Here is a 17,559-nt window from a genome sequence, read left to right as displayed (position 1 = left end):
ATCTGTAAATAAGCCAACCAGTGACAAAGGCATAAGAATGGTGGACCATGTGAAATGTTGCTCCATTTATCTGTAGGCTTCAAATTTTGAAATTCATTTCCCTTAGAACTGGAAATATGGATATCCTAAGCCAGTTTTTTACCCCCAAGAAATATTTAAAGGTGAAGTCGCTTTCTGCTATCCCATCCAGTAATCTAAGGAACCATTTCTAATTTAAGAAACCTCACTTTAAGAAAAGTCTCTCACATTGCAGTTGCTGTCAGTACCTCAAACAAGCTCTAGAGGGTAGTTTGTAACTTGTTTCTGTTATTTTCTTCAAACGGAATAGCTGTTTCTAACACTTAAGCAATATAGACTCTTCTTAATCATGACTTCAGATAGATACAGATCACACATACCTATGACGTTGGAGGTTAGACTTCATGGGGAAGAGAATTACGAAGATATTTTTATGGTTTTATTGTCCAGGAGTCAGATTACAGCTAGTGGTTGAAATAAGCATCAAAACCCTCCTCAATATTTTTGTGTGTGTGTTGTGTTAAATGTGTATGTGTGTCTGTAAATATCTGTATTGGGGGTATCTCATTAAACAATTTTTGTACTGCATATATTTACAATAGATGATATTTGGCTAAATATGATGTGATCTTTTTTAAAACCAGCAGATGCTAGCTTCACCAAATATGTTCATCTGACAGCATAGAAAAGATGATATTTATGAAATATGAGGGTGATTTTATGTTATCAATTCATTTTATATTACACTGTGCATATGAAGTAGGTCAGATTATTTTCAGAAGTGACCTCTCTTTGGATTTGGATTTGCAGAGCCTGTTCTCTCTGTAACTCTAACAATGCTTTCTCAAAATGACCACACTCTGTTCACTTTTTGAGCAGCCCTAAAAACAGTATCACACTCGACACTTTAAAGGGTTGCCAAGGTGCTAACTGTGGTCACTTTGCAAAAGAGTGAATCATAGCATAAAAAGATGAAGCTCAAATTATGGAAATGGGGAACTCCCCCCTCACCTTCCATTTCTACCCAATATCCAATAAAATGTTTTGCATCCTCAAATAAGCCGCTGAGGCACCCCACCTGCCCTTGCCTCACCTTTCCCATTCGGCTTCCCACATACACAGAGAAATAATATTAATAAGGGTCAACTGAAGTTTAAAATCAACTACTTTAACCACAGGAAAAGACCAGTCAGCCACAGAGGTCAAAATTGAAAAACTACCATCCATCAATGACTTGGACAGCATTTTCGGCCCCGTTTTGTCCCCCAAGTCTGTTACTGTCAATGCTGAAGAAAAGTGGGTCCATTTTTCTGACACGTCCCCGGAACATGTGACTCCGGAGATGACTCCAAGGGAAAAGTTGGTGTCCCCTCCAGCTGCGTCAGACAATCCCGCTGACTCCCCAGTCGCAGGCCCTCCTGGCCCCCAGGGCTCCTCGTGCCCAGCAGGGCCTCCTGGGCCTCCACGCAATGCACCATCGCCGCTCAATTTAGAAGAAGTCCAGAAGAAGGTGGCTGAGCAGACCTTCATTAAAGATGATTACTTAGAAACAATCTCATCTCCTAAAGATTTTGGGTTGGGACAAAGAGCAACTCCACCTCCCCCACCGCCACCCACCTACAGAACTGTGGTTTCGTCCCCTGGACCTGGCTCGGGCAGTGGTACAGGGACCACCAGTGGTACGTCATACTGTTTGAGTGTGCTTCGTGTGCAGGGGAATGGTTGTGGCTGCTGCTGTGTGAGCAACACCCTCCTCCTGCCTGGCAATTGGCTTGAGAGCTTCAGCCATTCCTCCCCTGGTCTGGGTGTTCTGTGGCCCTGTAGCATGTCCTAGTCCATTGATGCTCACGGTCATGGTCCCAGTCTATGGATGTGTTCTGCCTTGCACTCCCAGCTCTTACAAATGTCCTGGATTCCACATTGAGCCAGGAAGGAAGGTCTTAGAAATATTTCAGAGAAAAGGAATTCCATGTTAAATGTCTGATTTCCTTGCTAGTTGCCTCTACAAAGGAAACTAGCTTTTGCAGACCAGTGTGGGTTGGGTCGAGCTGCTCCTATGTGCTCTTCAGGGAACATCAAGCAGAAAGGATGAATGATTGCATCCCCAACCTAACAAAGCTACCACTGAAGACAAAAGTCACTCTCTGGTCTCACCAGTTGATATGCTCATCATCCTATAAGGTCAACACCAAGTACAGTGACAGGTGATGAAAAAGCAATAATAAATAAGCTTTGGGGCACTTTATGGAAATTATAACATTGAATTTGACTTTTTTGCTTGTTTACCTATTTGAGGCTTCATGTTGTGTTTTGTAATTAAGAAAACCGGGAAGACTTGCCATGTAGACCAAGGAAATGTCAGGAATATCCCTATACATCCCCTTTTATATCATGAATTTCATCGTTGCTCAGATTTGTCTACCAAGATCCTCCAGTGCCTTCCCTTGTGTGCATGTGGGTTCATTTTAGGAAACTTTCAGGCCGTTCCACATGCTATTTGCTTTTCATTTACATTGAAAGAGGCAACAAGATGGAAGGTATTTACATATAGTAAGAGATAAAAGGAGAGGCATTTTTCTTCAGTCCAATATTACCATCACTGCTGCCTCTTTCAATGGAGCGTCTTACAGTGCTTGCCTTTTGTTTCCAAGTGCCTCTGTGCTTCTAAGTGAGAGCATTTGGGAGTTGAGGAGAGGCTGGCATTCAGCTCTTTGTGCGCTGTATCAGGACATGTGCACCCTCACCCTCTTGCCCCCACCAAGGAAAACTGTTCAGTACTCAAATAACTGTGGGAAGCCAAATGAAACAAAATTTAGTTCTTTACCATAAAGCCCCTGGGAGCTTTATTTTTGCCATGAATAACAGCAACTACAATTTCTCGTCATAAATGTTTTCTGCGTATTACTTAATCTCACTGCAATTCTATGTGGCAGATTCTCTTACGTTCCCTGTTTTTCAGATACGAAAATGGAGACTCAGAGATATCAAATAATTTTCACAATTTTATGCACCAGGGGTGATTGACTTGGAATGTCATACCCAGGTCTGTGATTGATCTGAACCTATATCCTCAAACAATATGCTCTCCAGACACCTCTCTAAGGATTGATCACAGAATATCCCAAACTTACCTGATTATTCATACTCACTTGTACTGCACAGTCATCCATATGCTCGTCAAATGTATGTTCTGAATTTGTACCTTTCTGAGCTCTCTAATGCTAGAGGGTCAGAACACTGACCCCCAACACTTTATTGCTTTTTAGGGTCTTGGGAGGATACAAGTCTCATAATCATGTATGAAGGTGGCAGAGTGCATCTGTGCAAAGCCTCCAGAACATAAATGCTAAGAAGCTGGTTGTCTATAGCCAAAGCCCAGTGGCAGGAGTCTAGTGTAGGAGTCGGCAGTCTGTTGGAAAAGGGGATGCATCTGTTTTTCTTTTTTTTTTTTCTGGGGTTCTCTTTCCTGGGTCGAGCTGTCAGTCTTCTCAAAGATTGCTTGCAATATTGACTTCCCTTGAGCAGTGTGCCAGGATGTCACCCCGAAAGTAAACACTTATAGCCAGGGATGGGAAGAGCCTGTTTCTTCTATCACCCTTCATAATTTTCGGGAAATATCTCCTTAACTGAACAAGAAAGAGAAGAGCTCTTTTTTATAAGTATTTGAGAGTGTTGTTGTCTTAAAGTTTAGCTTCCATAGCTTTAGTTGAAATTATTTTTAAAGGTCACTAGTAAAGACCGTTATTGATTCTTAATTATTGAATTGGAAAAAGCTATCCTTTGCTGGTATCCTCAGATTGGGTTTCTCATTAAAAGGTGGAATCAGGCCAGCAAAGCCCATGAATAAATAAAACTGTGCACCATTATCTCCTTAATTAAGTCCCAGTTTATTTGCTGCCTAATCTTTTATTGATAAAATGCACACAAACTGTCATAAATGTAAATGTAGAATGGCAACAGTAGGACATAGCCTCATGCTTTAAAGATTAGCAATACTTCTCACTATCTGATTTTTTTAATGCTTAACCTGATAGAATAAACTTCTCAAACTTCTATTTAATTGAGAACAAGTTTTCCAACACTCCTTAAACTGTACTTAATACTCTGCTCACTTTTAAAATGTCATTCACAATAAGATGACCATCACTGAACAAGTGAAGACAATTGGTACAGTCTTGTCAGTTATAAGTCACTTGAACAAGTTATGCTAAGAACATGCTCCAAGAACTTGAATTTACTAATGACAAAAAGTCATAGATACATAGCTTTTCCAGAGCACCATTTTATTGAATTCCAATTCATGCTGGTTATTTTCCAGGAGTCAGGAAGGGAAAAAGAAGTATCAGCCTTAATCCAGCTTAAAAAACAGAGAAAGAGAGGGGTTGGTAAAAACAGAACACCTTATCTGACTTGGAAAACTAAAGCTATATTAAAAGAAGTTTTTCCACACATGCATGTGTGTGCATGTCAGCAAAAACACATATGTGAGCTTCAGCTACCTGGGATTGAATTAACTACATGCATTACTGTTCCTTAGAGTAGTAATGTCCAGTGCAGGGGCTGCTGGCCCATACATGCTTGCTTTAATTTTAAGATAATAAAGTTGATGTAAAAACTTAATTTTTTAGATATCATAGTCACAATTTAAGTGCTCAATGACCACATGTCATTATCATATTATATCATATGCTCTAGAACATTGCTATAATTGCAGAAATCCCTGTTGGGTGGTAAGTAGCCTCCCTATCTATGGCAGATTTTCCTAAGAGTCTCAGTCTTTGAAGCCGTGGATAGCACCCAACCAAATATATTTTGGGTTTTGTTCTTATTAAGCCAAGAACTTTTACGTTTCCACCTACAGGAAGCATTCAGAGTCTTCTCTTTAGCATATCTGAACTGGCAGCATTATCACTATGGCACTTAGGGCCATTATTAAGTAATGGTCACTTAAACACAAGCTCTGCAATATCTTGACAGTTGCCCTGAAGACTGAGACAGCTCCTTAGTGACTAATAGAACTAATAGCACAAGTAGTATGGCTATACTACACTGAACAAAGGGACGATTCATGTGCCCACACTGTATCAAATATCATGGCACAAGAGCTTATTACGTGCACAATTTTAAATGTATCAATAGTTGATTTCTACACTTTTCCATTTAGTGTTTTTAGACCTGAGTTGACCATAAGCTACTGAAACCACAGAAAGCAAAACTTCAGATAAGGAAGCCTATAATACTGTGTACTGAAAAAAATAAACGTAGTATAAAACAATTCCCATAATTCCCATACATATTTTTTTCTAAAGAGGTGATGCAGGAAACACAATTTGGGACATATATTTGATTTACTCACAGCATCCTGGTATATTAGCTTCATCTCGCAGATAAAGAAGTTGAAACTCAGAAGTATCCTGTCCAAGGTCCTGAAGCTAATATGTAGCCAAATCTGGATCTGGTCCAAGATCTGTTCGATTCTATGGTCTATAGAGGTACACTTTTCTCAAACAACTCCACCATCTGCCAAACACACACGCGCGCACACACACACACACACACACACACACACACACACACACACACAGACGAAAAACAAGGTCCAGTGTTATGGTGCAGGAGACTAAGCTGCCCTGTGATGTAGGTGTTACATACCATAGTGTCTCTTTGATTTCCACCTGCTCTGATTCCAATCCACCTACCTGCTAATGTGCCTAGAAAGTCTGTGTAAGTCAAAGTTTAGGAATACCATCCTGCTGTACCTGAGTGAGAAGGACTTATGCACTTGGAAAATTGTCTTATGCCTTTGCAAACACATTAATGGGAAGCTGAATCAGAATTAGAGCAGTTGGCACTTGACTTAGAAACTGAATGTGGGATTCTAGAGTCACAAGCAGTGCATTAGCCTGCAGTGCCACAACTGTAAGCCCCCAAACAGGCTTTTTATCCAAATGCCTTCTTGCTTCCCAAATACTGCCTCGGTGTCTGATCTGGAAATGATCAGAGTGTGGCTGGAAAGTCAAAGTTGAATTTTATTCCAGTAGTCACATTGAGGGTTAAAACCTACAAACAACCTGTCAGTTGCCTGACATGTCTGTTCTCAAACCTGAGCTTGGTTACAAAGTTTATACTATTCATATAGGGTGGACACATGTATCATATGAGATCTGAACAATACAGATTTAAAAATACAGTAATACCTCAATAAAAATCAAAGAATAATTTGTGGAAAATCACAGAACTTCTGGCAATTGCAGGAAAACCATAGAACTCCTGGCAATCATTAACAGGACTTCACTATTGATTGAAGAGGCACATTGCTTTCCCACATAGGACGTTACCCACCTGCTCAAACAGGCAAACATGAGGGTTACTAATCACTCTTCCTACATTAGTTAAGGAGGCAAGCTCACCCTTTGTTAAGGCACAAGTCTTACCCATTGCTGAGATTCACTGAAAAGTACCATCCCTGGGAAAAGGCTACAGGGAACCTTCCTAGCATGGATCTTTGCTGATTTAGGCCTCTGCAGTCACAATCTAAGTCTAGGCTTTCTGACTCCATAATCAATCAACTATTTCAGTTGATATAGCAAGCTATAGCAATTGATATAGTAATTTTTAAATCGGAGACCAGCAATGTGTCTCAGCAAGTTAAGCCACTCCCCCATTCTCTCTGTTGCACTGCCTTTCACATAAATAAAACAAATTATTTAAAACATTGAAACCCATGCATAGATAATAAGATCATCACAAAGGTCACAGAAAATAAAGAAACTATGCATGGATTGAAGATTTTTGCACCGAAATACGTCGTATATTTTTTAAATAGCCTCCTACGGTTAAATGTTGTCAGGCATAATTATTCTACTGTACTGTATAATGTCAGATTTCCTCCTATCCAGCTCCACCCCCTACACCTCAACTATCTTCTGTCTCTCTCTCTTACTTTCATATTTGTTCCAGGTTCTGGTAACCACTATATCCTGCCCTCCTGTTTCAGTTAAGTCAGCTTTGCAGCTTGTGTATAGAAGTAAAAACATGATGTATTTGTCTTTCTTTTTTTTTAAAAGAAAAGTACATATTTAAATGGCAGAATACAGAATGCCATACACAATGGCAGAGAGAGAGAAAGAGAAGAGAGAAAGGAAGGCAGGGAGAGGAAAAGAGAGAGATTCCATCTGCTGATTCATTCCCCAAATAGCCTCAAAAGCAAAGGCTGGGCCAGAGGAAAACCAGAAGCTGAGAATTCTATCCTGATCTCCCACATGGAGGTAGGGACCCAAGGACTTGGCCCATCTTCTTCTACCTTGCCAGTTACATTTACAGGCAGTGAAATTGAAAGCAGAGCCACCTGGACAGAAACTGGCCTCTGATTTGGGACACCAGCATCTCAAACAGCAGTTTAACTTGCTGCACCACAACTCAGGCTCCTGCACTTGTCCGTCTGTATCTGACTTCTATCACTCAACATAATGTCCTGCTGTTGCAGTAGATAGATATGAGTGAGTCCTATGGTGTGGTTGACTTGAAGCTCAATAACAGCAACCTTGTGTCCAGCCCCAGAGCCTATGAAACTTCCTAATCAAGACTTTGCTGTTTAGCAGTTTATCAGCTGGATATATTCTGCTGTCTTCTGAAAACGTTATGCATGCTCATTTACTGATGTAACACTTCAAAGTAGGCCCTGTCAAAACATGTTGTTGATTCTCCTTTCTTTGAGATAGATTAGCCTAAGAGCTAATGCATTTATTATTGAAAGTATGCAAGCTGACCATGCAAAAGTTTGAACAAACTTTATACAAAATGTAGATCACACAATATGTAAAACTATAAGAGATGGCATTTGAGTTGTATTGCCTGAAAAAGGTTACTGAGTATCTTCAAGCTTCTGTTTCCATTGAGATAGTAATAATACCTACTTGCAAAGCTTAGCATGGGGATAAGATAATATACATAAAATATCTAGCATAGACCTTGGCCCAAAAGAATTTTTTTAAAAGAAAGAGTACAGCAGATGGTAGTCATGAAGGGATGTGGCTATGACAATTAGTGAAAATTTCAGATCAGTGCAAATACACCTAGAATAAATAGCACAGGGGAGTGCACTTAAGATGCAGATTGCTTAAACTAGATGAACAAGGTATCATTATGTTTTTGTTTATTCCAAGTTCTGTGAGAAAATACAAATTGGAACACTCAGATGTCCAGAGATTACAGATTTCTGATGGGCTCAAGGGAGATTGTAAGGGAGGTAATACGGTGTATATATGCAGGATATTTTCCTGGGACAGGCTGTCTTAGAATTTTGCAGGGATGATTGGATACCTGTGGAAAACCTCAGGAGTGGATGGAACTTTTCTGGACAAGAAGTGCTGGAGTATTGATTTGCATTGCTAAGGTTTTTCACCAATAGTGTTCCCATGCATCCCAGATGTATGAGTGAGCATGGGCAGAACCCTGTGTACGAGACTCCATTGATGCCGATCGGTGTGCATGTGGCTTCTGTGTGGCTTCTGTGTTTCATATGCTTGTCATTGACAGCCAGAAAAGTAAATCCAAGAGGCACTTACAAAAACCATCGCAGAATTCGTCATGAATAAACTCCAGCTGACAGATTCCTAAGCAGCCACCACATAATACAATGCTTTAAATTCAGTGGACTTCTATTAAGATTCAACATACAAAATGCTTAAGGCAGCTTCTGACCTTCTTGCTTTTATTTGATCCCTTGCTCACTACCAAGTATTTGAGTGCAGTGATAAAGTTAGCACTCATTATGAAGTGCAATCAAAAGGTAATTCTCTTTTTAAAAAGGGAAAAAGTCATTACACTTTCTCCTCTTTTTTTGGACACAGAAATGAAATTTAAAGTTTAATGCATACCTGGCTGGCCAAAAGTTATAAGTTTATAAAGCATGAACATAATACAAATGACTTTATAAGTAAATGACCAAAATGAAAAGAACCTACCATCCAGCCAAAACTTACCTGTGATCACCAAAAGAGTAATGAAGGGATTTACTTTTCACTTGATGTCACATGACAAGAAAAGGTAATGAGCTTCAGCTTCTCCCACCCACCATAATTCAACCAATTTTTTTCTTTATAAAAAAAAAGAAAAGAAAAAAGCAATGTGTGCTGCAGTGTTTAGTATAGTAACTGCTGGTAGAAAAACTGTCTGAGCCTGGCGCTATACCACGATGAGAGTGTTATTGGCCACCTACATCCTGGTCATGTCTAACAGCAGCTTGTCTTACAGGTGCATCATCCCCCGCTCGGCCAGCCACTCCTTTGGTCCCGTGTAGCAGTACCACTCCTCCTCCACCTCCTCCCCGACCTCCCTCTCGTCCAAAGCTGCCTCCAGGAAAGCCTGGTGTCGGAGATGTGGTATGTTCCCCCTCTTCCCTGACTCAGAAACACATGTTGAAATGACCAAATAGAAGCTCTATCTTCCAAGGGACTTGTCAAATTGAGGTCTGAGCATTAGAGCACTTGTGCAAGTGACCCTTACAGTATGGCACATTTCAAGCCAAGATCCAGGATAGTAGCCATAGGATGCCTGGCGGATGCTTAGCACAGCTCAACTACAGGGATTGGATACAAACTTTATAAAGAAAAAGAAGAATAAAAAAAACTAGTTGGTAAATGGGCCAATGAAACGTTGTTTTTAAACAACATGTTTATATATTTTTATAAGTAACATAACTATAGTTATTTTGGCAAATTTAAAAATTGGAGATAGAAATACTTAGTTGTGCTAAATCCTTGGGAAATAGAGGTGTTGACTTTCATGTTTGTTTGATTTTGGAAAACTCTAGAAAAGGGCAAATACTGGTTTCTGACTCCAAAATACAAATGAGTTACTTGTGGTAGACACATTATAGGTGAGTTAAAGGAATAGGCGGTGGCTAGGAAGGGTTTGTCGCAGTTTTCATATGTTGTGTCTTAAAGCTCAGGTGAAAAACATTCCATGTGAACTATGAACCCTTAAGAGATTTGTGGCAGACCTAAATTTGGCATCTGGACAAAGGAGTCACAAACCAGTGATGCCCATAAAATTGGATTTGGCTGGCACAGTGGTGGAGCTTGAACACCTATAGGCAGGTGTGACCTTCATACTGTCACCTGCTGAAGTCTCTGAGGGCATGGGAATCAAGGTCGTGAAACAGACCTGCTAAATCCTCAAAGGTCTCAGCTTCTCTCTAACTGATGTCCCTACTGTGTTGGAGCATATTATGGTTTCTGGTACCTGTATCTTTACTCAGAAAGTTCCTGTTTTGATAGTATCTTTTTTAGGGTAATTAATTAAGTCATCCATGTTCCTTTAGGGATCCTAGCCTGGGCTGGGAGACATTACAAATATGGGACAAAAGTACTACTATCTGTGTCTCTAACTTTTCATCTCTTTTCTTCTCCCTACAGTCCAGACCTTTTAGCCCTCCCATACATTCTTCCAGCCCTCCTCCGATAGCACCCCTAGCCCGGGCTGAAAGCACTTCTTCAATATCGTCAACCAATTCTTTGAGTGCAGCTACCACTCCCACAGTTGGTAAAAATTATCTCCTCTCTTTTAACCCAATTTTGATCTTGACTGGCTATTTTTTTATGATCTGAAGACCCCAGACCCTTTGTTTCTGGTCAAAATTGTTTTGCTGTGTGTTTTGCTTACTATCACCTGATTCTTTCCTTAAAAGCACCTTCTCAGCTAAGGAGGCTAAGTATCTTCCCTAAGCAAACAGCCTAAGAAAACAACATGGACACCTGTGTTTTACGGGAATCTTCTTATGTTGTGCCGTATAGAGCTATTCAAAAAACAAGTAAGAAACTGCCAGGGAAGATCCTGGGGTTTTAAAGATCATTTATTAAAACACAAATTGTCTCCTTTGAGGCAGAATGTTCATTTAAAATCAAAACCATGTTCCACAATAGAAATTATAGTATTTAGAAATTTGCTTCCTTGAAGACATTCCTTCATCATTTTTGAAAGTCCTTAGGTTGACAAATGATATAAGCATTAGCATTATGGGGACCTGAATGAATGTTTTGACATTTTTCCTTAGTGTTTTTCAATGATGTATGGTCAATTTTCCCAGAGAAATGAACCATTGCTGACATATGCAGAGAATGCCCCTGGACCTCTTTCCTTACACTGTGTTGAAAGGGAAGAGCTGAGAAGGGCTGCCCAGGTGGTGGCTTTCATGCCTGATTTTACCTGTAGAGCTTTCCTCTCCTTAAGGAGTGGTCTCTTTTCCCACCTACCAACAGCACTTGCTGCCTTTTCCATTTTTGCACAGTGTTACTGACCTGGGGCTTTCTCATTCCATTTTTACCATGAGACACCCCTCTGCCACCACTATTGTCTATGGCCTTCTGTCACAATCTGAACTTCCCTGCAATTCTATGTTACAAATCAGCAAACCCAGCCTGCATTGCTTTGGAGAATCAGTAAACAAAGGTAACTCGGTTCCTGCTGCTCCTTCTGGAAGAGCGCACTGCAAAGCTGCCCATGGGAGAAAGCAGCTTGCTCAAACCTGAGGCTTCTCAGAAGGAAACCTACCTCTTTTCCCCAAGAAACAGGCTAAGGTGGGCCTCTGATGGCTCCCAAAGGAATTTCATCAGGTTCACATGCTCTATATTTCTAATCAGATCAGCCTGAAAGAACCCGTCAAATGTCGGGAAAATTTAACGAGTTGTCCAATTCCACATAACTCATTTATGGTAGATATTTAATGTTCTCTATGTAAACAACTCTATTTCTTGTCCACAGCATCAATCAGGGCAATTCCAGGCATCCTATCCCTCAGTGCTAGGAGGCAAATTTCTCTGTTTTTGTTTGGTTCCATAACATTCCAATTTTATTTTTTATCTGTCTTTAACATTTCTTGATTGCAACAACCCCTCCCCTAGAATTGCTCTGTTCTTTCTCAGGAGCATTGTTCTGCTCTCTCCTTATGATTTGTCTTGTTCGTTGGAGAGAGTGAACTGTCACTCAGAGAGCAGACCCCCAAGTGACCTCAAATGAACCACCCAGCATGTTCTTTCAATTTCCTATGATTCATAGAGAAAATTAGACACGCAGGGAAATTGAACTGTGCCCATGTTTTGTACAATGTGTTTCTGTGTTCCCTGTAGCAGAAATCTCCAATCCCGGCCAGCAACTTCGATTCTTAACACATCTAGTATGTGTGCTTTCAAGATGACCCACAGGGTGATTTAATAATAACCAAAACCAGCCACTTAAGAACATGCTCTCATTGCTTCGTTGCTGATTTGGATTGTGTAGTTGTATGATTTTTATGTGGTCTTCATCTGCCCAGTGAATTCCTCACGCTCCTGTCTTTATTTTCTCCTGCTGCGAGTCACCTGACCACCACCTCTCTCTGAAGTAAATACATTGTCCAATGGCTGGCCAGCAGCTTCTGTGTCTTGCTGTTTCTCTTTCTGGAGAGGATGCGCTTTGGCTGTTCCACACTAGGGGGGCCTAATCAGGACTGACGTTGAAGGTCAACTGAATGCACTCAAATAAATGCCTGGAGGCAAGGAGAGAACTTCAGCAGCAAATTCTCAGAAATGGATGACTCAATATTTCCCTCCCAAAGCCACAATACTTCCTTAACTTTTGCTGTGGCTCTTGAGCCAAAATTGAGCCAAGTATCATGGGAACAAATCAGGCAAATTTAAAGTGATTGAAAAGCTAAATTTTAAACAGCAGGTTTAAAATCTCTACATGACAAGGATCTACCATATCAAAAAGCCCCATAAAGTATACACCATGAGTGTGAAAGCTTTCAGGAGAGACACATTCATAAAGTAGCATATCTGATGCCACACCCAAAAATACAACTTTCTGAAAGAACTCCTGCACAACTTTATTTTCTTGAATTGAACACTCAGAGTAAAATCATAATTTTACACGTGACTAGAGAAAAGCAAACTGCTATTTGAATTAGGATACAATGTTCTCCCATCCCATCAATGATATGACCCCTCCCAACTTCAGACAGGTTTGATTGTAACAAAAAAAAAAAGAAAAAAGATACATGACATTGAATAGGCAGAATACAGAAACCTCTTTTTTTTTTTTTCACTAGAAATAACTCACAGGATATGTATTCTGTGGTTATGGAGAAAAACCCTATTAATATTGTAGATATATGAAATATTGTAAGAAACAAAATTTTAGATTAAGAGTGAGACAGCAGTTACGAAAATAGGAAGTTTTCTCTAAGTGTAAATATCTATTTTTATTAAATGTCTCATACTTCGGTAGGTGATTGAAGATTTTTAGAAGTTTGAATCTTTCTTAGCAACCCACTGCAAGACGACCACCAAGAAAAACAACTTTTTTTATTATTAATTTCAGTGTTTAACTATACTCCTTCACTGATAATTATTCATTTTAAATTAATAAGATATCAACATCTTAAGATCCTATCATGAATTAAAACCATCATTGGGTGCCACAGGGAGAATCATAAATTTTCATGATTCCCTCAGTCTAGAACTTTCAGGAAAAGTGGCCTGTGTTCTGTAATGTAACCATAGCATCTAAAATATAAACCACTGCCTCCAACTTTAGTCTCTCTAAGCTGGGTAATGATTCTGAATTGAATAAACTTTGTTTTAAAAAAAAAAAGTAATATGTCCATCAGCCTATAAAAAAAATCCTAGCTCCCAAGAAAAAAAAAATTCCCCACATTTGATTTTGGCCTTTTATTTTCTCCTTACACTGCTTTGCTGCAAGCACTTGTCTCCAGTGGAGTCACAGACAGCACAGGAGGGCATTAAGTTATTCTGGCTACTTGAGAAGCCACACATATAATAAAAATTGTGATCCTTAGATGATATATTAAATTCTGAAGAACTGACATCAAAGCGATTTTCTGCCTTCTGTTTAGGTCTGGGTGGCAGGTTAACAGAATATTTTCTAAAGAACACTGTCATCTGTGTAATATTCGTTCTACCCTCATCCGTTCCCTTCTCTGCATTGTTGGTAGGATTTTCCATTCCTGGACTTTGTATGATTTTATTCGGTTTTCTTTTCAGTTGTCACATACCCTTAAGACTTGTGGTACTGAGTATTTTTTTTTTTTAATCACAGAGTAAAAGGCCCCAGTTGTCTGCAGTTGTTATTTGGTGAGACTGTGAAGAGCTGAAACAAATGAGCTCCAAATCATTAGTGCGTAATACTATGGCCAGTTTGCAAAGGCATCTAGCCACAGCTGGATACCATAGCTAAAGATATAATTACAATAATGCTGTTGAAAATTAACAGTCCTTAACTGTCAAAGGCAGGTGATAGGCAACTTGAACTTGAGTGTTGGTGAGATTGAAACAGGATAGTTCATGCAGGTAGCTTGGATTTACACTCTGATTTTCCTGTGGTCACATTAAAAGCTCCTTCTTCTGCCCCTGGGTGATCCTGTTGATTAGGTAGGCAGATTATTAATGGCACCTGCCAAGGTGGCGCATGACTCCTTCCCTGGGACTGACTTCAGCCCAATTTCCAGATGCTGAACCGTAGCATTTTTAAAATGTTAATTTCTGGTCAGAGAATCATCACAAAGTAAGCATATCAGTGCTTTAAATCCTAAGCATAACCCCAGTGTCCTAAGTTTTATTTCATTTTTTCCATTAAATTCATTCCTGTGTTTCAGTCAGTAAAGAGTGTTGCTCAATTTCATTTGGGATTTGTACTTGTGTTTTTGTTTTCCATTCGTTTATGTTTCTTTGGCTCGTAGTGTCAGAAGATGATGTTTTTTATGACAAACTGCCCTCGTTTGAAAGGCGCTGTGAAACGCCTGCAGGTATGGTGCTAGCTGAGTGAGCTCTAGAGTTGTAGACTTTACAAATCCAAACCATTCTCCATCTGAATGCTGTAAACTCATGGACATGCTCCTCACCTCATGAGTGTCCAGTGCCTCTCAGATGCGCCTTGTACACGTACTGTTCATTGTGGAACTCATGCCACTGAAATTGTTTCAAGTGGTCATATTCAAAAGCAGCAGGTTGCATGACAGTTTCTCAGTGAAAAGGTTTGTAAAAGGCGAGATGCTACTGCTTCGTGTTTACGAAGAGAGGAATAATTTAACTGCTCAGCATTACATGTCCGGTGACTGCTTTTTAACTGGAAAAAAAAAAAGTAGCAGGAGAGCATCACTAGTGATATTGTTTTCTCTCTGGTATATAGATGGAGGGAATTTGGGGTCTGGACGCCTAAGTTGACTCCAGGGAGGGGGGAGGAAGATGTATGGTATCTTCCATGAACTGTAAATTGGTGTGCAACACTGTTGTCATTTAATACCTAAGCTAATGTTTTGTATAACCCATAACTGAATTTATCTTTTTGGAAGCATAGAAGGGGATGGCAATGAAGATGAAATGGATGCAGCCATTGCTGAATAATACTTTGCCCTAATTAGTGCAGTTAAAATATGCTGACGCCCCTGCATGGCCAGGAAGTCCTCCGCCCCATGCACACAAGCACCAAATTGTCAAGCCACCAACAACCGTGCCCATCCCTTTAGGCCTCCATAGCTTTGCTTTTGCTTTCTGTTTCCTCAACTAAAATAAATAAATAATAATAGTAGATTGCCAGCATCCCCTTTTCCTTCCCGCACGCTAATGGCATGCAGTGCCTCCACCCTTCCCCTTAGTGAGATTAATGACCTGCTCTGTAACTCATATTTGTCCTTCTCTCTCCCTCTCCCTAACCTTTCCTATCCCGCTTCAACTCCTGGCCATACAGAGAATGAACAGCCTTCCCTCGTTTGGTTTGACAGAGGAAAGTTTTATTTGACTTTTGAAGGTAAGTAGTACATAGCATACCAGATTCTAATTTGTACTCCCCTCCTTCTTGCCCCATTTGCACTTCAAAATCCCACTCCTTTCAAATTTCTGGCTTCTGTCTCTATAAAAAAATGCTATGGCTACTTAGAAAATAACAAACACTAAAGATTACTTGAATTGGGTGTGGATGTCATCTTTAATTTTTTCATTTAAAAAAATTAAAGCTAATTTGCAGTTAATATTGGTTGCTTAATTAGCTATGGTCAATTGAAAAAAAATCAGAACAAATCTTTTTTGACCAAGGAACTTAACTCTGTCAACCAGGGCTCTTTTCCTAACTCTTGCAAATGCAGCACAATAAATACAAGGTTAATTTTTGGTTGGTATGGGTATTTAACCTTTCTCTTCCAATGAATACTGTTACAGATACAACATCTATTATTGCAAATTGTGACTATCTGTGTATGTATATATACTTAAAACAAGAAAAATTGGGTGAAAGAAAAAGAAGCACTGCAGTGGGTTTCATTAACGCTTCCTTATTGTAATTCAAGTGGTTGCAATAAAATGGGCAACTTTTGCTAGACTTGTCATTTTAGAAGTTTGAGGAAAATATACCACATGGAATATCAACTATCTAATCACAATGTCTGATAATTTGTCATTTATGCATTAAGGATTAGCATTCTGCTTTATATTTAAATCTTCTTGGTATTTGATATAATGACCCATATAAACTAATGATGGTGAAAAAAATTTAAATTTTAATTAATGAGCCACCCTGCACATAAAATTTATCATAGCCCCTGACTTTCTACCGTTTAAATAAATGTTTTATCCTAAGACCAAAATTAGCCAATGGAAGAAAGGGAGGGAGAGAGGGAGGAAGGAAGAGAGAGAGAGAGAGAGAAAAGAAAGACAGAAAGAAAGAAAGAGAGAGAGAAGGAAAGAAAGAAAGAAAGAAAGAAAGAAAGAAAGAAAGAAAGAAAGAAAGAAAGAAAGAAAGAAAGAAAGAAAGAAAGAAAGAAAGAAAGAAAGAAAGAAAGAAAGAAAGAAAGAAAGAAAGAAAGAAAGAAAGAAATCTACCCTGGAAAAGAATGTTGGTGTTGAACTTTTTCTAATTTAGGTATATGTTTTCATGCAAATTTAAGTCAGAAAATCTGATTATTAAAATAGTTTGAATGGTTGCAACTTTTTTCTCAATGAGAAATCTTGCTATCAAGGTGGGCTAGACATAGAAACCCTTAGCCGATAGTAGCTTTTTGAGGGCCAACAGGAAAGATGATCAGATTTCAAATTTTCTGATACCCTAATGTCCTGTCCTGCTAGAATGGAGGGCAGATGGACAGCCAGTCTTCAGGGAAGGACTATACATTTTACTAACAATGTGAAAGTCTTCGCTGTCCCCGGCCATTAATTTTATAATAGCCAAAATACAAGTCCAGGAAATAGTGACCTCCAAACTTTGCCTTTGAGTCAGATGAAATTAATAAGTATTTAAGTATGTTAATACTGATTAGACATCTCAGAAGAAACGGCTCCTATTAAGTAGGTAAGACAATCCAGAAATACAGCCAACATGCTACACACAAGGTCCCTGTGCAGTTTAGTGCGGCCAGAGCAGCTGTGTGCTTCACCCTGCTTGGAGGCCCAATCCTGACACTTCCCAAAATGCCACACTGACATTTTTTTCTCTTATTGCTATTTGTTTCAGCTATAGAGTAAGTTATGGCTTTCACTTTTGTTTTAGTATAGG

The 17,559-nt window shown here is 39.5% G+C and overlaps 1 protein-coding gene across 7 annotated transcripts in view; it reads left to right on the top strand.

The window, feature by feature from the left end:
• The window catches only part of SGIP1 (SH3GL interacting endocytic adaptor 1), a 190,890-nt gene that overhangs the window by 124,467 nt on the left and 48,864 nt on the right, over positions 1-17,559 (top strand). For 3 of the 7 annotated variants that reach the window (XM_040978629.1, XM_040978628.1, XM_040978630.1), the window contains 3 exons: positions 9,274-9,401; positions 10,437-10,563; positions 15,763-15,822. In XM_040978629.1, the coding sequence (XP_040834563.1) occupies positions 9,274-9,401; positions 10,437-10,563; positions 15,763-15,822 (315 nt within the window). Of the gene's footprint in view, positions 1-1,196; positions 1,698-9,273; positions 9,402-10,436; positions 10,779-15,762; positions 15,823-17,559 lie in introns of those variants that run through there. The other 4 variants (XM_040978627.1, XM_040978632.1, XM_040978631.1 and 1 more) reach the window with 4 other exon arrangements.

Source organism: Ochotona curzoniae, unplaced genomic scaffold (genome assembly GCF_017591425.1).
Source record: "Ochotona curzoniae isolate NIBS_2020 unplaced genomic scaffold, NIBS_Ocur_1.0 contig_291, whole genome shotgun sequence".
NCBI classification, from domain to species: domain Eukaryota; kingdom Metazoa; phylum Chordata; class Mammalia; order Lagomorpha; family Ochotonidae; genus Ochotona; species Ochotona curzoniae.
Note: the sequence above shows the minus strand (reverse complement) of the source record. Positions and strands in the feature narration are given on the sequence as shown.